Source organism: Choloepus didactylus, chromosome 4, assembly GCF_015220235.1.
Source record: "Choloepus didactylus isolate mChoDid1 chromosome 4, mChoDid1.pri, whole genome shotgun sequence".
Taxonomy (NCBI): Eukaryota; Metazoa; Chordata; class Mammalia; order Pilosa; family Megalonychidae; genus Choloepus; species Choloepus didactylus.
This window is the reverse complement of record NC_051310.1, coordinates 148,477,958-148,500,322: the sequence shown is the minus strand read 5'-3', so window position 1 is coordinate 148,500,322 and position 22,365 is coordinate 148,477,958. Positions and strand designations below refer to the sequence as shown.

The following is a 22,365-nucleotide window of genomic DNA, read 5'->3' as shown; positions in this document are numbered from 1 at the left end:
AGGGCCTGCACCCCCAAGTCACACAAGCTTGTTTCAAAATCATTATCCAGTGCCTGGTCCCAAGAAGCCACTGGATTATGTTCAGAACAAAACCAGTGATTGAACAAAACTCTCATTTATCGAAAAGGAATTTCTCCTTTATTTTTTGAATTAAATGCTCTGTGGGAAATTCTGAAGATTTGGATGGGTTCTGCAGAGTGCAAATCAGATGCCTGTCAAATATGTTCAAAGATTTCCTTAGGTGTTTCTCTTTTCTGTGAAATTTCAGATCAGTCACTTGTTCCTAGATTTATCTCTCTACATCCTTTCAGTGTTCAGCTGACAAAGATCACTTTCCCCCTTTAAATCTTACTTTCAAAACTGATATTTTAGTTTTACGTTCATTCTAATGAGCAAATATGATGTGTGTGCCAGTTGGCTCATTATATGACTCTTTAATTAGATGAGAATTTAGTGCCTTCTATAGAATAAATTTCAGGTCAATCATATCACCTAAAAACTCTTGCACTCTTGGAAGAGAGAATGTTCTTTGAGAAAGAAGAGAAGGTTCACACAAAAAAAGGGATGAGATATGCCCCTCTTCTTTCCTTGCTTTTTTCTTGTTTCAGTAAGACTGATCTAATTGCTGAGAGTATCCTGCATGAAGCCATAGACAATCCTACCTCTGCAACTCTTCCAAAAGACTGACCCTGAATGTGCTTCCTCCTCTGTATCCATCCACATGTCTCATGTCCCCATGATGAGTCTGAGCCCCTCAGCTCATAAAGACCTTACCTTCCTTTGAACTCATACTATCTATGAGCACATATATGGCTCTTATGCATAATGAGTATGAGTACCTTAAATCATGTATGATTACCTTGTATTACATAATTTTTCACATGTATATATATTTTCTCAATTGCATTGTAAGCTCCTTGAGGGCAGAGGCAATATATTATATTTATTTCCATGAACCAGAGAGCAGAGCATAAGATACATGTTTTGGTTTTATTGAATGAATGAATAAATAAATAAAAGAGTCTTTCTTGAGTCTCTGATTATAGTAATGTGGGAATGTAGCATTACTTTTGCTTAAAAAAATCTTACATTACATCACCAATGGCTATGATATGCCTACTATTTTTTTTTTACTAAATAGCAAATTATGCTTGAATATATCCTCTCTTCCTTTTCATAGTAGCAAGACTGCTGTATGCAATGAATGGAGAATGCTAAGAACAGAGAAAGATTGCAAGATCTAGAAATTCAGTCCGAACCATTTGTAGATTGGACTGCCATTGCACATAGTTTTATGAGCTTCCCAAGTTACCTTTTCCATAGAGCTATTCCTGACAAATTCATAGAACCTCATGGATTCTGTTTTTTATTTCTAGGCTCAAGATAATATCATTTACTCCTTTGTTCCTTCATTCTATCAATCATTTCTCCACTCTACAACATTTACTGAACATTTATGATGGGCCGGTCATTGTGATAAACAGGAAGAATTTAAAATTGAATAAGAAACTCTGTTCTCAAAAGTTTTCAGTCTAAAAGGGAAAGCAAAATATAACTAGATAAATGCAGATGAAGTGTGATGACAGTATGGGCAGGGCATCTGGGGGGGCCATAAACCATAGCTTCCCATAGAGTGCAGTTACTATTGGTTCCTGTTAATAGATAAGAGATGCTGTCCGTGTTAAGGCTGCATGCCCAGTCTACTATGTACATCCAAATTTTCTGTGAGAATATTTTTAAAATATTCTATGTGAGAGTATTTTTTAAAAACCTGTATGTTTTCAAACATGCAACCTGTATCACATACCTGGATGTATTCTGTGAGGGAATTGAAAATCTGCTTGGTGACTGCCAGAGCTTTGGAAAAGTTGTGTTGTCCAGATTCATCAATGATGTCCTTCCCTGAATAATACCAGTAGAAATCACTGATTGATTCCTAAGAACAAACAAATAGATTTTAGTATTTCTCAGACTTCCATTGGTGAAGCTAAACTCAACATTCAGGAAGAGTACAAGAGAATTCTACACATCTATGACCTCTCTGCTCTGACGGGAACTAGAGATTCTGTAAAGTACACAGATATCTGAATCCTAGCATCTTCCAATTATAATATCCCTCCACAGGAAGAATAATAGGAGACAGGAAAGTGTTCAGCTGGACTGATACAGGACAATTTATACAAAATGAAGATTAAGATACAGATAATGAATATCATCCAAATAATTATAGTAAAGGCAGCAACATAATAGCTAACAAGCATTATTATGAACACATTACATATATTAAATTGTTCGGTATTTGCTACCGCTCTATGAGACAGGTCCTACCCATCTTATGGAGGAGAAATTGGAACATGGGGAGGTTAAATAGGTTGTTTCAAGTCACAAACAGGTAATCAGTAGAACCAGGATGATGAATCAGCAAAGACAGAAGAGAAATCCTTTTTCACTCATGTGGATTTTCTCATTATAATTTGGATTTTCCTTCAAACAATTAAAACAAATGACTTCTCAACACTAAGAACTTGTGAACCTAAATTATTCCCACCATACTGTTAAACTCCTTTTGCTAGTGAAAAATCTGTTTTCATTCATGGGTTGTTTTATAGCTCTTGGTCACTGTGGCTGTGTTTTCACTGGCAAAACTAAACCAGGGTTTTACAATCCATAATTTGGTACTTAGCCCCCTCTCCCCCTCCCTTTTGGTCTTCAAAAACTTTTTAGGCATTTGACTGACTCTAAGTGTGTGCACACAGATCTTATCATGACTTCCTTATTGGGGCTTAACTGTATCCTGAGCTTCCATGACCTGGTGAAAAACTGTCTTCAGCTTTTGGAAGGATAGGTGGCCTGCCTTGCTCACCTGCAGGCGCAGAAGGTAGTCCACGGTGCTGATGATGATGTTCACGGTGGTGGTGTTGCCCATCTGAGTCCGCAGGAAGTTCTGAAACTCTGAGAGCATCAGCGCTGGGTCAGAGCTGTCCCATTCAAGCCGAGGGAGCCGGTCACGCCCCCTCAGGTGAGCCCAACAGAGACACACTACATGCACAGCCTCACGAGGGCACCACATTCAGGTCCTGGCAGACCCTGCAGGTCAGAGCTCTGCCCTGAGCTGTACCCTCCCAGTGATGCCAGAAAGTGGATTGCAGTGAGCCCCAAGGGACTTCACAAGACCGGCTGGGTATTTAGGTTCACCATCTGAAGATCCTGGAAACAGCACAGTCTTGGGGGCCCTAAATAACACTAGCCATGAGGGTAAAGGTCATTTTTATAGAGGGTTTCCTATTGAGGAATGGGTTAACTGATGTTTTTGAGTGAGCAACGGGTTTTATTAAATGGGGGATCCTGAAATGAATTATAAGTTTGCACCTCAATGCTGCTTTCCCTTGACAAATCAATCTGTTGGACTTACCATTGTTATGTCCTTCACAAAGTAACTGTAGGAATCTAAAGAGATCTCGTGTAAACTCGTCATTCTGGAGTACCTTTTCACCTTGAAAACACAGAATATTGGTGAGCATTTGCTTGGTTTCTCAACACAGAGCAGCTTCCAATGCAGAAGACTGCAAGCATGATGAAGCAGCTGTGTCAGATGGTTTGGAATAGGAATTTTGGATGAGTGGTGATAAATCTAATTAAACTGGAGCTAAGGCTGCAGAGTACAATATCCAACAATGTTAAAATATTTAGCCCCGGGATGCATTTGTAATGAAACAACTAGGCTAATGGAAGTAAATGGTTCACAGTCCATAACCCATGCTTTACAGATGGAAAACATTTCTTTAATTAAGCATCAAACTGCTGAGTTAAACTTGACATGCAACCACCGAGCCTAAAATGTGTCTGCATAGAGACAATTAAATAAGGTCTCTTAGGACTTACAGCACATGTTACAAACTCAGGCCAGAAACTCAAACTTACCACGCTCACGAACAATGACTGGTGTTAAGAGAAAAATAAAAGAATACAAAGTAAGAAAACAACAACACAATAAACTGTCTTTAGTTAAAACTGGCTCAAGAACAAATCCAGCTTGGATGCTGGCTTTATCAAAAGCTACGGATGGAGATATTTTGCTGAAATGGATCAATTCCTGGCAGATTAAGAAGCACTGAGCAGGGGTTCTAACTAGAAATAGTTAATCAACATTTCAAACAGGAAGAGAGTGGCTTTCACATTCATTACTTACGTGTTCCTTCTTCAGTAACCATCCCGAGGCCTTCAGCTTTATTCTGCCTTTCAAATGCATTCAAATCAAGGACGCTTTTAACAGACAAAAGAAAACAAGGTTCAGGGCTATGCATGCTGGGAAAATGGATTTCTAATGTCAATGTACCTGTTGAATAACAATATTCTGTCCTTGTATTATCCATAAATGGACTAATGAATTAAAGTGTGGCTGAAAAGCTAATGGTTTCTTGGCTTTCAGTTCAGCATTGTTGTCTAAAAATGCCTGTTACTCACATACCTTGTCACATGCATGGAGAGGAATCATAAACACTTAGGATGATGATTGTTTTCCCAGTTTGAATCCTTTTTTATGGATAAAAATGTATAAATGCTTCACAAATAAATAGGAAATAATCTGTTTCTAAGATTTCTCAAGGGAAAGTTTACTTTAAAAATGCACTAATTAATGTTCACTTTACCTGCTTTCACTGAGAATCACAAAGAACTGTGGTTTTTAGTACTTAGGATGAATGCCGAGGGACAGAGCTACAAACTTTCGTATTGCAAAAGGCAAGATCATTTTATGATCCCTGCAACATTCAGGAGCCATATGTGGTCAAGATTAAGATTTCCACAGGCTTGGGTGTCACTGGGTGTTCTTGAATCTGTGACAAGTTGACTTTCCATCATAGCCACTACCAAATCCTACTTATAACCCCTAGTGCAACCACAAAATTTGAGACTGAAGGCACTAGAGTATCATATAGTTTCTAATTACGGCTTACTCTGTTTTCCTACAGAGTCTAACTCCTTCCCCAATCTGAGAGGTCCCATAAGAACATGTTTTGTGATCACAAGGTCTCACAAGAACATGGCTCTTAGGGGAGCTTATGGCTGAGTCCATTGAGACTCAGTAAAATCTTGCTTCCTTCTACTGTTGGGCAAAGGACATGATTAGGGGTTCATTTCTAGTTGGACTGGAAAGACACTGGGGGAAATCCAGCATCCCTTTTTCTCTTTAGGGAGTCACACACATTCTGCAATTTAGATGAATTTAAAGAGAAAAGAGTGAAAATTCCTATTGACCTCTTTGTTGGTTTTCCCAGATGCTTCCATAAAAGGGGCCTGCTCAACAACTCAAAACTATCCTTCTATTTTGGTTTTGCTGTCAGGGAAGATAATGTGGAAATAAGACATTTGGACATAGCTGTTTTGAAGCAACTATTTTGATACAGGAGACAATCTGTGCAACAGACATTCTGACCTTTGATTTTGGATGTTTTAATTTCTCTACTGCTTAAATATTTTACAAGTATGTGTTATTTTTATAATCAGAAAAAAAAAAACCCATTATGATATCTTAAAAATTCTGTTAGAATGAGGTTGGCCTCTCAATGTACGCCACCTGTCCCACAAAGCCATCATTATAAAGGAGTTTAGCAATATTAAGTATTACAGTCTTTAAGTATTACAAACTACCTAGCAAACTCTTAGAAATTTATTTGAGAATTTTATGTGCAATATGGAGCTGAGAACAAGGGATCATATTGCAGCTCAAATATGCTCCCTACAACCCCAGGGCCCAATATTTACCTAATCAAATAAAGTTAGAAAAATTATGAAGTCCACCAAAAGAAAGAATTTCCATCCTCCAAATTTTACATGGAAAACATAATGTTCCATTTTTTAAGCATATTAACTGGAGACAAATGAGCTTGATACTTGCAACTTGGGTTTTTTTTTTAGAATGAGTTGCAGACTATTCAAAATACACATGAATTCTCAGAGAATAAGCTGACACTTTTCTTAGAAAGAATGCTAGTTTTTTTCTGAAATGAGCCAAGAATGATAAACTTATGACTTCTGGTTATATATGGTTCATCTGTCAGAGGTTAGTTTAGCCATGAAGTGAGGCTTATACAACCTGGTAATAAAAACTGAGAGTTTAATGTTTTGTTTTTTAGGCTATGTCAAAATGTTCTCATGTCAAGATGTACTTCTATCAAAAGGTACATATGTGAAAATATCTACCCACCAAACACCTATTCATGCTTAAAGAAGCATTAAGGATATGGATTAATAAAATATCTAATGGGTCTAATGAAAACATATTCCTGAGTCATAGTGAGGTATTTCCTTTCTTTTCCCTTCTTTTTATTTGATTTTCATGGGAATCTATGTTTGAGGAGAAATTTGATGTGCACTCTCAGACTCCGAGGAAAACAATTAAAAAATAGGAGGTAAGGGCAATAAAAACAAAAACAAAAACAAACAAACAAACAAAAAACACAGGAGAGATGTGTGGTGGGGGAGGGGCTAATCGAGATTATATTTTTTACTTTGAATGCTATTTGAATATGATCCCGAAGACTGAGGGAACAATACCCACCCTCTTAGATTTCTAAGGTAGGTTTCTCCTCTCCCAGCATGCCCACAATAAGCCAGCTTATCTTGTGACACCCACTGCCGTTTTCCCTTGAATAGTGAAGAGTTAAAATGTTATGGGTGGTTTTCCCATGTTTACCTGCAGGATTGCATAAGACCAGAAAGGCTTTGAAAGAATCCAGCATCCTTTTTCTCCTTTAGGTAATCTAGCATTTTCTGCAAGGGAGACACAATGAAAACTACTTATGTGACAAACACTGATGCTCCTAAATCCTGGTGGAGAAATGGCAAATCCCTAAGCACACAGGCACAAGGAGTCAGCCCCAAGGCAGTGGATCACAACCCGGGTTAAGCATCAGAATCATCTGTGGATTTAAAAAATAACACATACGCCTGAGTCCCTCCCTCTACTTACTGAACCAGAATCTCTTGGGGTGGACCATGCTTACTTCTGACAGAGCAGTACAGATGTTTGGCATTCATGTATTTGCTGTTTAAAGCCTCTCCTATTTGAGAGCAAGTGCCAGGACTGTGATATAGAAACGTTTGATGGTGCTGAAGGATCATCTGAATGGCCCGTGCTATGAGCCTGGCACACAGGAGCAAGGATTTAGTCAGTAATGAACCTAGTTGACAGCTCAGCATCTCTTCCACAATGATAGTTTGTTTCCTCTGTTACTAAGAAGGCAGGAACTTTACATGATAATTTCTTTTTCCTATTAAAAAAAAAAACCTGCAAGAAAGCTGACTGTGATGCAAGAGAACAAGATGGGGTGTCTCAGAAAACGACAGTTCTGAATGAAAAGTTTGTTTGGGATGAATTAAAGGCTGGGAAAAATTATACTATAATGGTAGTCATGAATCTGGAGATTCTCAAAGACCCTGGGATATAACTACCTCTTCAATGTCAGGGATCTGTTTGGAGTTTCACTTCCCTGTGCTCACAGATGCTTTTTTTAAGCAAGAGCAGGAGCACCCAGGAGACACCGGCACATCCCTGACATCTGCAGCCAATTCCAGTTCAGATTGTTGAGCAAATACCATGAGCCAGGCACACAACTGTATGCTTCTGTGTGTTTACTCATTTAACCCTCACTACAATGTAAGATGCATGATGACAGTGGGTTTTTTATTTGTGTTAGTCACTGCTACAGCCCCGTTCCCTAGTGCAGAGCTGGGCCCTTGTGTAGAGTCACCCACCGGTAAACAGGCAAATGAATGAATGAATGAATGAGTGAACAACAGTGCCACGAAGTGGGTGGGATTATCAACCCCATTTAACAGATGAGGCTCCTTACTCACTGCAATACAGTAAATAAGAGCTGAAATAAGGGCTGAAAGAAAACCTAAGGCTGAGGGCTCCAATTACACAGCCCCATCATCTTGTGGACGAAAAAACTAAATGCTTTTCTCTTTTATCCCTGGGTTAAACCTCTTTATCAACTACACATCGGTCTGTAGACTCCCAAACCAGTTTTATCTGTCTGAGCTCCCAGCTACTCCCATATAACTGGCCACCAAGGACCAAAGCCAGCAAAGGTGATTCCAGTAGCCCTCTGCAGCATGACAGCTGTCGAGTGGGAATACCCCGTTACCTGCTGCACACCAGTGTTGCCTCCGTTCAGAATGGCGATGCCCAGCTTCAGAGTCTCAACCACCGTGGGACTCATCTCACCTGCCATGGAGAAGATTCAATTGAATCACCAAGGAAACTGAGGGCAAATGATACCCACTGGGCTTTATGAGGACTATTTGATACTGACTTCTGTCACAGTGTGAAACGTAAGTGGTAGTTACACAGACCCAACCAGGAACCACAGCAGTCACCTTTGCTGGCACTTATCATCTGAAGGACCATCTCCGCCGCGCCACGCTCATGCAGCCGAGCTTGCTGATAAAGGGTCTTCTGCTTCTCCATCTCTTTCTCCTGGAGAAAAAATCAAAGGGGAAAAAAAAAATCTGAATCCCTTCCCCCTTCCCTTCCTGGGAATCTGCTGTAGTGAAGTAAGTCGAGGGAGAGAATCCTGAATTGCCTAAGGAAGGCACCATATAATTTCTGAAATTGATCTCCTGACTCTACCCAGCTTTCCCAAACTGTCTATCCATAATTCACTCATATTTTGATGATCAATTTTTCACTTTTTTAATAACACAGTCCATTCCCCTTTGATACTTATAGGAAGTGGCCCAAGACCAAAATGTATTTGTTTTCAATGCTTTGTCACAGGAAATGCCTAGGGGTCAACTTGAGTGTATCTGTCTAAATATAGGAAACTCCCATTTATCTAGAATGCTCAGATCAGAGTTAAAAGAAACTGTCTACCAGACATAGGTCACTGGGTTGACAGTCTTTCTAAAACTGTAACTACATTCATTTCCTTTATTGTTGTGTACTTTTTATTTAAAACAGTAGAAGTAAACAAGTAGTTTAATCTTAGGAGATTCAGTGATCCTGCACTGCCTCAAACACAAAATGGCTATAAATTTTTATTTTCAGAATAGTAGTACAAACACCATCCCCATGACTCTAGTGCTCTGATTTTTACATATAGGATAAATTGGAATTTGTACACTGATGCCCTCTTTTACTACAATACTTGGATAGAAGTATAAAGTTTCTCACAAGAACAAAGTTAATGGGTTGGTTTACTAACTGACTAGCTGCCTGATACCTTTTGTTAGACAGACAGACAACATAATAATAGGTGTGCAGATTTACCAACTTGGATACCCATGGGACGTGAGCCACTTGTGTGAATGTCAGCACCCACCTCTGAAGGCCCAGCCTGCTGCCCCTGCGGGGTGTCCCAATCTTCAATCTTAATGAAAACTTACTTCAAATGTTTTTTCTTTGTCTTCCTCCTCTTCTTCATCTTCACCACTCTGACAACTCTGGGTTCCATGGAGCAGGGGAAGAAGAAAACAAACAACCAAATTAAAGGTGAAGTCAAATAAACTCTGTTCTACTGTACAAGGGAAGGAGACTGCACATAATCCACAAGCACCTCAGGAACCTGAAACTTTATAAAACCAGGAACATTTTGACCACTTCAGGGCAACATTACCACTAAATACCATCTTTGCAGTTACAAAAGGGTCCAGAAATGGGAACACCAAGACCACATTATCAGTGAGGACCTGTCCACCTAGTAAAGTTCTCATGTAAATAAGAGTTGGGAGTGAAGGGAGCTGTCCCTTTCACACACAGAACCAGCAGTGTGGCAGTAGGATTGGGAGTGACTCTTACAGTGCTTCTTTCCACTGTGGCCCTGAGGGGCAGCTGAGTGAAGAGCTAGGTGCCTCTGTGCTCCAACATGAAACATGAAAGTTGTCCGTGTGAGAAAAAACATTTCCCCCTTCACTCAGCTTTCCAGTGGTTACTGTCCCTCTGCTTGACACACAATTAGCATCTGTGGTCACTCTGCCTCTTCCCCAACATTGGGACAGCCCTTCAGTTTCCAACCCTGTTTACAAGTGTGCTGAACTGTTTGGCATGTTCTGAACCTTCGCTGAAGACAGAAGGAGAGCCTGTGCGCCTAAGCCCCACTGAGCTGCCCTTAGGATTGTCATGTGAACCCAGACACCAGCACCTGCTGTCTCTGCAAAGCTCCAAGGTTTCCTAGGAGGAAGGTAGAGTGGTTTCCTAAAGTCACCCTGTGGCAAACGAATTGTGCAATGGCTGGTGCTTAGCTCTCAACCAGGCTCACATGACAGTTTCCATGTACCTGAAGAGGTCTACAGGAAGACAGAAAGACAGACAATGGGCACAAAGCCCAGGCATACCTTGGCCATCATGCTGGAATAGGAAGTATATAAAGGATCATCTTCCAATTTGCTAGAAAGAATGGAAGGAAATATTTAGCAGGCTATTTTTTGGACCCAACAGAAATGACTAGAGTCCTACAAATCTAAAATTATATTTTCTAGTGAATTATTCAGAAAAATCCACACCCCCCCCACGCACCCCCAAATCTTAGAAACTACTCTGACAATGTGAATCAGCATTCACTTGACATATAATTCAGGGGTGAAGGCAACAATTTCAGGCTGCTTAATCTTCAGACTCAATGTCTGGTCTTATGATGAGAGAGCTGGGGCTTGATGCAGTTCCCCCCAGATGTCTCTTGACAGCCAATTATAGGGCAGCAAGCAGGCATCCCCTTTCCACCTGCTGCCTTCTGCAAGAGGAAGATTTGGGGTAGACACAGTCATGCCTGGCACCTGGGAGAAGCAGAGAACTCTGATGGTGCTGACCTCCTCTCAGTGAGGGCATTGCGACTAAAATGGAGAATGATCTGATGAAGTGGGTCTGGTTGCTTTTCCATCTCCTCTTCCTCCTCTTCTTTCATCTTGGCAGATTTCTACATAAACCAACATAGACGGGCTTTAGGCATGTATCTCAGCACATGGCACACAATTGCATGCGAATAAAAGAAGGTAAAGCACAAAGCACGGTGCGCATCAGACTAAAAGCACAAAAAGAAACCACAACGTCATGTATTTATTTCAGGATAGAAGCCCAAAGGATGCAAGGTTTGAGATACATAAATATTTTTTTTTCAGCCAATCAAAGAAACATTCAAATTTTAGGTTAAAACAAAAAGAAAGTAAAAGAAAAAGCCTGACCACAGGGGAGAGCTAAAGACCCCATTCAGCAGAACTCCCAAGCAAGCTCTGGGCACCCGAGTCCAGGAGGCAACCCTAGTGAGTCACCCGAGAGACTGGATTCCCCTGGCCAAAGCCTGCAGTTTCTCTTGGACAAAGTGGGCTGGAGACAGAGGTGGGGGCAGGAGCTACAAGGCACTGGTGCCATTTTGGGCCTAATACTGATCTGGAGTCAACCCAGTGAAGCCTTTCTCTTTCCTAACCTTACTCTTGATACTAAAAATTTTGCTGTTCCTGGAAGATGCCATCCTGAAGCTGCACACCTTGCAGTTTTCTCCTCTATTTCACTTTACAGAAAGGGAAATGGCAGCTACTGCCTGAGGTAAGAGTGAATTTTCTCATCAACGGCAGAGCCAGCAGGTGGACCATATTCAGTAAACCAGTGAGGTGTTCGTAGGCCATGTGAACGGCTCACAAGAAGTAGTTCACACCAATCAAGGAACTGGGAAGACTAAGGAACGGTCTTCTCACCATCAGGAATGTATGAAAAGAATTAAGGGCATGAAGACAAATGGAAGGAAGAGGGAGGGAAAAGGATTACAAGAAAAGAGGGAGGGAAGGAAAAGAAACAGAGACAGGGAAAGATAAAGAAATGTGGGAAAGAGTGAGTATGAGAAACAGAAAGCAAGAGTAATGGAGAGTAAGTGATAAGAGAAAAAGATAAGTAGGGGAGAAACAAGGTGAAGGAGAAAAAAGAACCACGAGTTGGCCAAAGGAGAGGAGGTTTATTTTTTCTGAACCAGGATGAGGCTCTTCTGCAATGCGCTTTCCCCTGTCCCATGTATGTCACTTTCACAGGTTTTAGAGCATGAAGTCTGTTAGAGACGAGGCATGCTGCATTTGCTTAAGGGGCAGCCACAGAAATGTGAGATGCAGGAAGGGGATATAGATGCGCCTCCCCCAAAGCGGAGCTATTGACTAAAAATGCAGGGCTTTGGCTGGTGGTGGTGGTGGTGGGGTGGCCTCCTGCAACCAAAGGTGCTCAAAGCTGAACTTAGCGTGAACCCCCACTGGCAAGGCTGTGCATCCCAAGAAATATTAGTTGTTAATGATGATGATGAGGAGGAGGATAGTAGTACTAGCATCTCCAAGTGAAAATTCATCCTCTGGCTCTTATAACCACTAGCAGGGCCTTCCCCTGAGAGTTTGTAAAGTTAGTTTGCTTCAAATGTATGCACTTGATTCTTTGGTAAATGTTCAACTGTTAAAAGGCACACATATGAATCCAAAAATTAAATTCATTCACACTCATATCCTTTCCCAGTTGAGTCGGTACTTACAGCCAAATCCTGTACTAGTTTCTCTTCAAAGGAATACTCCTCTGTTTCTATCCAAAATCTCTGATAGCCATGGAGGAAGAGGTTAATAGAGCGGTGCCTGAGCGGAAGGGGTGAGAGTGAGGTCAAGAGGGATTCATGGAACACCTTATTTTAGTCTGGGCAATCAATGGTTAGTAAGCAGGGCAATCTTTTTGTACAATTCTCATCTTCTGATTGGTCAGTGCAACCAGGAGCAAACCATAAGGATTAATTTAAAAAAACAAACAAAACAAAATAAAAAAAACCAGAACCCTCTAACATGGCAGTTCCTGTACATCTGGAGCATCTTCTGAAAGTAACAATGGTTAGTGCAAGACATGGCTATAGTTGTAATCCTACTCTGGTCTCATCGTTTTTATCGTATTTCCCCTCGAATGAGAACTAACCCATCAGGCCAAGGAATTGTCCTGAAGGATTTGCCTAATTTGGCTGATCCCCTGTCCAGGTAATCCAATGTAAATCATGCTGATGGTCAGTCGTTTAGTTCCAGATATAGTGAAAACAGCAAACCATGGCTTCTTTACCCTACAGGGCCTCCAAGGAACCACACTGGGAAGGTGCTCCAGCTTTGGCTTAGGAAGGCAAGGCTTGGTCATGCTGTACTCATTGGCATGTTTTCTGTGGGCCTCACAGATTCTAGCTGTGACCCTGGGGTCTGGGAACACTGAGACACTGGCACGAGCCACTCATTCCAGAGAAGCCAGGACTGATTTCTGGGAATATCGGTCCCTGAATGGCAGTTAAGTGTTCACCAAGTGTGAGGAGAGTTTTGAGGAGGGAAGAACCAGAGCCATCAAGACCTTGGTCTTGGATTCCAGCAGAACACAGTCCTTGCCACCTTTCTTCAAAATCTGACCAATCAGAGTTCTTTTAAAAAAATTGTACAAATTTGTGTTTTTATGGTAACATTAAATCATGGTCAAGAAAGGAGGAGTGTGCAGAGAATGAGCAGGTCTCTCCACAGGTTACATTACCATTAAAATGAGTATAAGCCTGTCATACTGAGTTTTTTCATTAACCTTTTCCAGCCAAACCCGTTGAAAGGTGCTCAGGAAGAAATTGTTAATTTGGTGTCTGGAGAAAAGCATACAGGTTTTCTTTTAAAAACTAACATCAGAGAAAGAGTTTTCACATAATAAAATAAAACCCCTTGGGAGACTCCATGCAGTTTAGGCTACCAGAATATTGCAAAGAAGAGTGGTCCCCACCAACAGCTTCTTTGTGTTCTTTTGTTTTTTTTTTGTTTTTTTATTATTAAAAAATACTTACAGTCCTCCATGCCAGGGGGAATAGCCAGGGCAACCCCTCTAAAACAACTGGATTAGGAGTGAGTCAATATAGTGAATTCATGGACCTACTATTACTCACATGAGAGTAGAACTGCTGAAGGAGCAGCCCCAAAATGAAAGCATGGTCCTAACATTTTTAGGGAAAATGCTTGCTTTTGAGAGTCATAAATCCTGCTAGCTGGCCTGGCCAGGTTTTAGAGCTGAACCCTCCTGGAGGCCAGATTAGTGCAGCATCAGGCACGGATCTCTACCAGAGAGGAAGATGCATGCTTTCTGATGTTTCATGACTTCTAAAAAACAAATAAAATCCTATGCATTTTTGTTTTTCCTTTTGGGCTATGAATTTCACTTTTTCTGCCAGGGCTTCAGCAGCCATAAAACCCATGATTGCTTGACCTACTTTTTCAGGTCAATATTCACGAATTCCACTTGATTTTATAGTACCTTGTCCTCTTCCAAAGGCACTAATCTGCTTCCTCAAGAGACTGGGAGGAGTAGATGCGTATCCCAGAGATCACGATTCTCCACCATCTCAAAGGACCCTGAGCAGGAAAGCTCAACTGGCCAGTTGGCTCAGGACAGGGTTACAGGACACTATGTACACATGATGGCCAAGATACACAATTTGATGAAAGGGAAATGTCAAGCATAGAAATGGCCCTTTGTCTGATACTCCAAAGAAACACATTTATTTATGTGGGATTCAGAATATACCTGTCCAAGTCAGTTTATTTTTCCTGACTCATAAGGACATGACTATTGATTTGAAAAATGACGAAGCAGAGGCTGATATTCGATCACCAGCTTTGATTGCTGATCAAGGGCCAACCATACTCCCTGTATAATCAGTCTGAAGATGGGAATGTTGCCACATAACCAAAGACACACCGAGTTAGTCTTGGTGGCCAACTCTGGCCCAGTGTGTCATCCATACTCCTTCCAATGTTGACACATGATGTGTGTTTGGATACATTTGGGAACAACCTTCACATATTTTTTACTTCTAAGTATGGGCTAAAACACCCAGATAAAGGTATCATGTCCCTGACTGCTCTTGGGGCATCCCTGGCCAACGCCTTTTCTTCATCTTGATGGAAACACACTGTGCTAAAGGATTCTAAAGTTACATTTCTGTCCTTGCTGAGAGAACACTATAATTTTGGTGTCACCTAAGTGCATGAATAGAGAAATATTGCTTGACCTGTTCATGGAATTTGGGATAAGTGTTTTAGAAACAGTTTCCTTTCTATTCAACCCATAAGCATTTACAACTCACAAAGAATCCCACCTCAGCAAAAGTAGCAAGCTGCCATATGCTTACGTAGTTGACTTTATGGTGTAAAATGGTGCACTAAGGCAGGCATGGGGCACTAGGAAATCTCATCTGGTTTCAATTTTTATGCTTACTTTAATTACCTTAGCAGGCCATCATACTATATGCAGACTGCACTGGCACCACAGGCCAAGGACTCCAATTTCTACCTCTTGATTTAGCAGAGTCAGGGCCAGAAGAGAACACAGTTCTGGAAGGATACTTTATTTCCCATTACTGGTCATATGCCAGAAGAAAATAACTGAGTACTTACCTGGGCAGGTTGTAGAGCGGGGCCATCCTGAAACAGGCCACCACTGCCCGTTTCCGTTGCTTCGACAACAGTTTGTGCCAGACTGCCTTCTTGGACCTCAAAGGCTGTTCCACCTGAGAAGAAATCACATGGGCAGGTGCATGCTAGGCAGATCTTTCAGGTGGCAGAATATAGTCACCTGCAGCTCAGACTTCTCAACCCTGGGAGAATTTTGGTTTCTCAACTGTAGTCAGTAAAATGTACCCAGATGATTCAGTTTATAGAGGTCTTATGTTTTCTTCCCTCTCCCAACTGCTTCTGGCCATTTATTGCTTACTAGCAGATTTACAAATGGTTAGATGACTCCAATGGGTCCTTTGAGATAATGTCAAAAATATCATAAAGCACTGGGAGGGGAAAGAACAGGCACCAAGATGGTGCTTGGGGAAGATATGGAATGATCCCTGGTTCCTTGTTTTCTCAGTCTTACAAGGGCACTTGTAACTGATGGATCACTGTGGAGAGAAGCTCTGTATTCTCCAGGTAGACTTGCTTCATCACTGATCAGGGCAGATCCTCCTTACCTGCTCTAGGTGGAAAACAGCTGCTGAAATTCTCTGCACACGTTCCACTGTCTTTTCTGGATTGGAAGGTTCCTCACTCTTCAGAACATCCTTGTAAAGGTTCAGCTGCCACTTTACAGCTGGGTCATCAGACTGAAAATGGAAGCACATCCATGAGATGAACCACCTTCCTGTACCTCTTGTTCTGAAGAAAGATTTTTACTTCTAGTATGGTTCTTGAGTAACCAAGACTCTCTTCTACCATCACCTCCCTTTCATTTTCTCTATTGTCTTCTTCTACAGGTGTTATATAGGAACTTCCAACTCTAGCCTGCATGTCTCTTAACTCCCCAGTCATATTTTCCATGCCTTTAGTCTCTGTGCTGTATTCTGGATGATATCCTTAAATCAATTTTCTACTTTACAAATTATCTTTTCAGCTGTGTCTAGCCTATTTTTTAACCTATAAACTAGATTTTTAATATCAATGACTATTTCTTATTTTTAGAATTATGATGAAGTCTTTTTCAAAACCTTCTCCCCTCCTTTTAAAATTCAGCATCCAATTTTTGCTTTAGATATTCTATTGCTATCTTTATCTCTTTAAATCAACCATATTTATTTTTTAAACTTTTTATTGTATTAAAATATATAACACTTCCCACTGTAACCACTTTCAAGTGTACAGTTTAATGATCTTAATTAAATTTAAACTATTGTGCTACCATTACCAACATCCATTACTCCAACTTTTCATCACATTTATTTTTAAATCCCTTTCAGTACTTTAAGCTTAAATTCTTTCCTTTGTTACATTTGCTGACTCTCTAATAGTGGTGGATTTCCTTATACACTTTGCAATTTTTTTATGTGAACTTATGTTCAGGAGTAGTTTTATTTAGTGACATCTCAGCCCATATTCTAGGTGGTAGAGACTCTTCATGTGGTTTCATGGTTGTCTCTATAAGAGGTTCATGGGTTTCACTGGTTCTAGTGAATTTTGTGTAAGTTGTTTGCTCTGTGTTGTGCACAGCATGTGGTAATAGGTCCTCCTTTAGGAGTATTTAAAACCCCAGCCCCTGAGATACATATCTGGTCCATAAAACTCTATGAGCCCCAACAGTATTGACTTCTCTTCACTGCTGTGATTTAGAGTGTCTTTTTTCTAGCACCTGGGATTTCTTTTTAATGCCTTTTGTCTGGTATATGTTATCCAGCATTCCTGTATGCTTGAGGTAGAAAGGAGAGGCTTTTTGTATCAGCTTAGTCCTCCATCTTAGAGATCAATGTATCTGAGGAAAGAGTTGTTCAGATTCAAAGGTCTGGAAAACTCTCAAAGTGCCGTTAAAAATAAAACTCTCTTTTTTTTGATTAAACCAATTCAGACATGAAATTATTTTGTTTCAAAATCTCTCTAGAACAGGAAGTGCTAAAACTCCCCCCCCCAGGTGTCTGTATCATTGTTTAGCAAGTTTCATGTCAGTAAATTCTGAAATCTAACTTAAATCTCCCTGCTTTGGCTTGATATTCACATAGTGGGAGGCTGGATGGCATGCTCTTTGGATGTCTCTTTGCATCTTCTTTGTGATAACAAAGGAAAGAACAAAAATTAAGGGCAGAGAGCTAGTCCTGCCAAATAAACACAAGATCGCTGAGGCTGTTTGGGAGGCACATTTCAAAAACATGAGCAACTAAGTATGTGGATGATCTCCTACAGAAGAAGGAAAGTCTGTGTGAGTTCTCACTGTCTTCCTGTGGTATTACCTTTTCCTGTAAGTGCAAGTTATTGCGCAGATGTTCCTTGACTTCTTCATCTGTGTCCCTCTGAAAAGAGATGTTATATTTTATTCCTAGAGGTCATTTTGGAAAAGTGAAGAAGGGTAGAGGGACATATGGATGGTATATGGACAGTTTTGCTGGAATATTTATTACCATAACAAAAGTGGAGAAATTACAGAGACTTGTCCCCAAGGGAATGGCACCGCCTTCCCAACTGGCTTTAAAAATGATGACATGTTTCCTCTGTGCACATTAGTCTCCGTCCATCTGTCCCCTGGGAAGGAAGATTGACCCTTCTGGGGCCTGAATGGCTATCACTACTACCCCCTGTATTACACGCTCAGTCAGTGCAGACGGGCAGCTTACATAGCTGTATCGTGATTTTGCGAGGGAGATCAGCTCCTGATCGCCTGGAGTGCACATATTCAAACCAATGGGCAGCATTTTCTTGAGTGCAGCCACGATAAGGGAGGTCTGGATGGAATACAAGTCTCCCCTCCGCTTTGTCTTCTTCCGTTCTTGGTCCTGTCCTCCAGACTAGGAGATGATGTTAAAATAAACAGAGATGGGACTCAGTGATTCTCTGAATGGAACTGCCTCACCCGAGAGGCAGCCTGCCTCCTTGAGGCCATATTAGTACACGTAGGGCTTTACTACATGTCAAAATCAGTAACAGGAATGCGTTAAACAAAGATATACCAGGTGGCCATAAAAGACCAGCATTCACCCTGTGCCTTCTCCTTGTGTGCACACACACAGAACCACGTAACTGGACACACACCACAAACACCTGCACAGTCTTTGCTCTCACACTTCTGGACCAAACGAACAAATAAACTGGTGTTTTACGAACAAACTGGTGTTTTCTCAAAAGGAATGATGTGATCACGGATTAACAATGATTCCAGAAAAAAACTGAGATCCTAATGCTGGGGAGTCAGTAAAAATGTGAAAGAGCATCCACCACAGAACTGCAATTGCTGTTTCTGGGACTGAAGCTAGTGTTTTGGAGCAGTGGCACCCCACTCAGCCTCCCCACCACCAGGCAATACAAACTCTCGTGGAAAAAGGCGAATTCTAAGTCAGAGCTGTGTTGGGATGTGGCTGTGGGAGAGGTAGGGGAAAAACCAAAGATAGAAAGGAACTCCCCAGGCCTATACGAGTTCTGCCCCTCTTTTGCTTATACCTTCTCATCCCTTTCAGAGACAGAACTTATCCACTGAAGTAGTCAGTTTAAGAGAAAAATTCAGTGCACTGGGCTATGGTGGTCCCAGGCAACCAACCGAGAGCCCTCAGCATCCCAAATGTTGAGACCCAGGGGGCTCAAGAAGGGTGCTGCAGTAACCATGATGAGAGGCTCTGGAGGAGCAAAGCTGACCATGTGGTATCTTGCCTGAAGGACTCTGGCTCAGTTGGGTGGGCACTTGCTGGGAGTGGGGAGGGCTGGACAGCCAGAGACTGTGAGGATGAAGTTAGGGGCCATGAGGGAGACGGAATTGGTACTCATTAAAGCTTTTCTTTCTGAAGTGCCCCTGGAATGTCTGCAGCAATGAGGTGGCAGCACTGTGGTTAATAACGACACACAGAGGCAATGCTCTGAGAGCAGTGCGGAGGTCAGAAGTCCCCCAGAACCAGCGCGTGAGACCCGTGAAGGGGCAAAATTCATTTTCCGAGGGACTGGCTTTCAGGAGAGAAGAGTTTGGCCAGAATTAACACTGCCTTGAGATTGATCTCTTTAAATGACTTTCCAAAGTGTGAAAGAAGTTCTTAATCACTAATGGACACCCTTAAGAAGGATGTGATTCCTTTCACCAAACTTGGTACAGCTGCACCTATAGGTGGTTATGTCACAAAAATTACAGCAAAGCCCCTGAGTGCCGGCCAAACATGCCAGACAATTCTACTGGTTGCAGGGATACTTTGTGCTCAGTGCTCCAAAACAGCAGGCCAGCCCCCAGGACAGCAGGGAGCAGGGCCACGAGGAATATGAACAAGGGGCAATGGGGGGTAGGAGGAGGTGGCTTCCTGTGTTCCAGAACACAGCAAAAGTGAAAGTGGTTCACACACAGACCATGAGAGCTGTAAAGATCCTTTACTGAGCACTTAATAGGTTCCTTACGTGCTCTACCATCAGGTATAGAATTCTAAAGACTGTGCCTCAGGACAAACTCATCTATAGTCTAAAGTACACTTGAAAATCCTTCAAATCATCCACAAAGGATGGAAGCTGTATGAGTATAGAAACTATGTGGTCTCATCTATGTATAAATGTAAAAGGTAATATGCAGTATACAGCAGAAAAAAATGCAAAATGTAACTGTGGATTTGAACATACAATTTAAATTTTTTCTTGCTCAGTTTTTTATTTGTCCAATCTCATGTTGTTCTAGCATAAAAGTTAGGTGTTGCATGTATTACATGACTCCAATATGCCTGATACTTAAATAAAACATTTCTAATCCTACCAACAACCTGGAGATATAAAATCAGCTTTATAAATGAGAACATGATGCTCAGAGAAGTTAAGTAATTTGTCCCAGGTCACACAGCAAGTAAGAATTTGAGCCAGCATCCAGTCTCACTTGCCATGGCTCCATTTTCCCCTTCTAACTAAAGGTTGTTTGTGACCTGGTTCCTGCATATCTCCCTTTTCTCTGCCACATATGTTAGGACAGAGGGCTTGGAACAATGACAGCAAGAATACATTCATTAATTAGAGAGAAAAATTTCCAAGTTAGAACTGTCGTGGTAACTAGAAAATTGTCATTTCATGCAAAAACTCATGGCTAGCTGCTGATTTCAAATGTTTGAATTCCGTCCCTGGAACACTCCCTTTGAACCATGGAAGCCTTGAACAAGAGGCAGAAGGTGTATAGCGTGAAAGGACTGGAACCACTGATAGAAAACAGGACTTCTGGCCCTCACGTGGCATAATGGAGGAGTGAGTCCCCTACGCTTTCACACCCTGCCAGTTGTCCCTATCTCTGATAGTGTGGTGGCTGCAAAGAGGGCAGCTGGGAAAGGGAGCAGAGATAGCAAGGAGACCTCGGATAGGTCGAGGCTTGGCTGGCTTTCCCGGTTTCCCCATTCCAAGGGTGGGTAGGCCTACATTCATTCCTTGACAGGCAGTTGTCTTCCCTGGAGCAGGTCTGGGGGACCTCCAGGTGGAAAATCCATTCTGTACCACCCCTATGGTGATCACAGTGCAGAAAGTGGCCAAAGCGTGGCACCTCTAATACTAGGACAGAAAAGACACATCATGCATTTGACCTGTACCTTTACTTGCATGGCCTGTGTGGAAAGACAAAAGAAAAAAGAAAACAGGGAGAAGAGTCAGTCAGGAAAAGCAGGGGTCCAAGGCATAAGTTACCACATGTTAGTCATAGCTTCTCAGCCCCAGTTTCTCAGCCACCACAACAGAAACTCACTGTTCTGGAGGCCAGTTGAGCATGGCTTGAAGAATGAGTGGGAGGTTAGGATGGAAGTTAATATGGTCTTTAAGGACCCATGCTGAGGCAAAGCAACCCACCCCTGGGCTGAGGTTGTCTCAGAGACCAGCCGCCCAGAGTACACAGAATTCAGGCCCAGGACGGTCTTCAGATGGGGCCACCCACATGAACGCTTTAGATCTAACATCTTTTCCCCCTCCCACCACTCTCCTTTTCATGTGGGTGGGCTACAGACAATCTGTCGTGAAAGCAAAGGTCCCAATTTCCTTTCTTCCTTCAACCCACCACATTTTCACCTCCAGCAGATCTGTGGCTACAGAAAGAGAAGGGAGAACTGGAATAAGGGCCAATGCCTATGCTTCTGCTAAAAGAAAAGGTTTGCTTAAGAAAAAAAAAAGAAAGGACTCTAGGAATATCTAAGGTGATTGAGGATTATCTCACAATCCAAAGGATGCAGCATCTCCCTTCTTGTGCTGTAATTTTTTTCCTTCTAGCCCAAACTATGACCTTTGAATACACCAAAGGTCAAAGGATCCTATACACTACAGGGTCTTACATCATTCTTTTCTTTTCATATTGCAAAGGTCAGCTAAATCAGTACATTTCTCCTGATGGTGGAAATGGAAATGCTTTTTAAAAAAGTTGGTTGAAACTTTTTTATTTTCTAAATAGAAATGTGTTCTTGTAACATCAAAATCATTTAGTTTTTTCCACAGTTTAAAACTGGTAGTTTATGATCAAACAGATGATTTTATGTGTGGTACTTCAGGGAAAAAGAGAATTTTAAGGGAGAGGGGAGTTTGACAGAGGACACATCGCAAGGTAGTGGGACGTCCTGAGACAGCCTGGGGAGAGTTTCCATCAGACTTCTGGACAAAGGTGACTCCTTGCCCCGTGAAGTTCTTAACCCCTCCAAGAGGGAAACTGAAGTAAAGACAAGTCAAGATAGCATTAGATTTTAGAGTAAAAGGTGAATTTCCAGAAGTCAGTTTGAGAGTAAGAAAACAAGAGAGAAGCTGCAAGAGGAGGAGGAAGGTGAGAGAAGGGAGGAAAGGTAGGGAGGGAGAAGTGAAGGAGGAGGAAGAAACAGAATGGGAGAGAGAGGGAAGGGGGGGAGAGAGAGAGAGAGACAGACAGACAGAAAGACAGTGGGACCTACACAAGTATGAGAGCAAAGGGAC

At 41.7% G+C, this 22,365-nt stretch overlaps 1 protein-coding gene across 28 annotated transcripts in view; it reads right to left on the bottom strand.

The window, feature by feature from the left end:
• Positions 1–22,365, bottom strand: part of RYR3 (ryanodine receptor 3) — a 514,330-nt gene that overhangs the window by 29,008 nt on the left and 462,957 nt on the right. For 11 of the 28 annotated variants that reach the window (XM_037834372.1, XM_037834393.1, XM_037834379.1 and 8 more), the window contains 17 exons: positions 21,012–21,026; positions 18,102–18,272; positions 17,721–17,780; positions 15,978–16,109; positions 15,415–15,527; positions 13,514–13,613; positions 10,810–10,916; positions 10,339–10,390; positions 9,391–9,447; positions 8,383–8,482; positions 8,151–8,230; positions 6,695–6,771; positions 4,190–4,263; positions 3,922–3,939; positions 3,413–3,493; positions 2,864–2,952; positions 1,808–1,936 (listed from right to left, as the gene is read on the bottom strand). In XM_037834372.1, the coding sequence (XP_037690300.1) occupies positions 1,808–1,936; positions 2,864–2,952; positions 3,413–3,493; positions 3,922–3,939; positions 4,190–4,263; positions 6,695–6,771; positions 8,151–8,230; positions 8,383–8,482; positions 9,391–9,447; positions 10,339–10,390; positions 10,810–10,916; positions 13,514–13,613; positions 15,415–15,527; positions 15,978–16,109; positions 17,721–17,780; positions 18,102–18,272; positions 21,012–21,026 (1,455 nt within the window). Of the gene's footprint in view, positions 1–1,807; positions 1,937–2,863; positions 2,953–3,412; positions 3,494–3,921; positions 3,940–4,189; positions 4,264–6,694; positions 6,772–8,150; positions 8,231–8,382; positions 8,483–9,390; positions 9,448–10,338; positions 10,391–10,809; positions 10,917–12,500; positions 12,598–13,513; positions 13,614–15,414; positions 15,528–15,977; positions 16,110–17,720; positions 17,781–18,101; positions 18,273–21,011; positions 21,027–22,365 lie in introns of all 28 variants that reach the window. The other 17 variants (XM_037834373.1, XM_037834381.1, XM_037834382.1 and 14 more) reach the window with 8 other exon arrangements.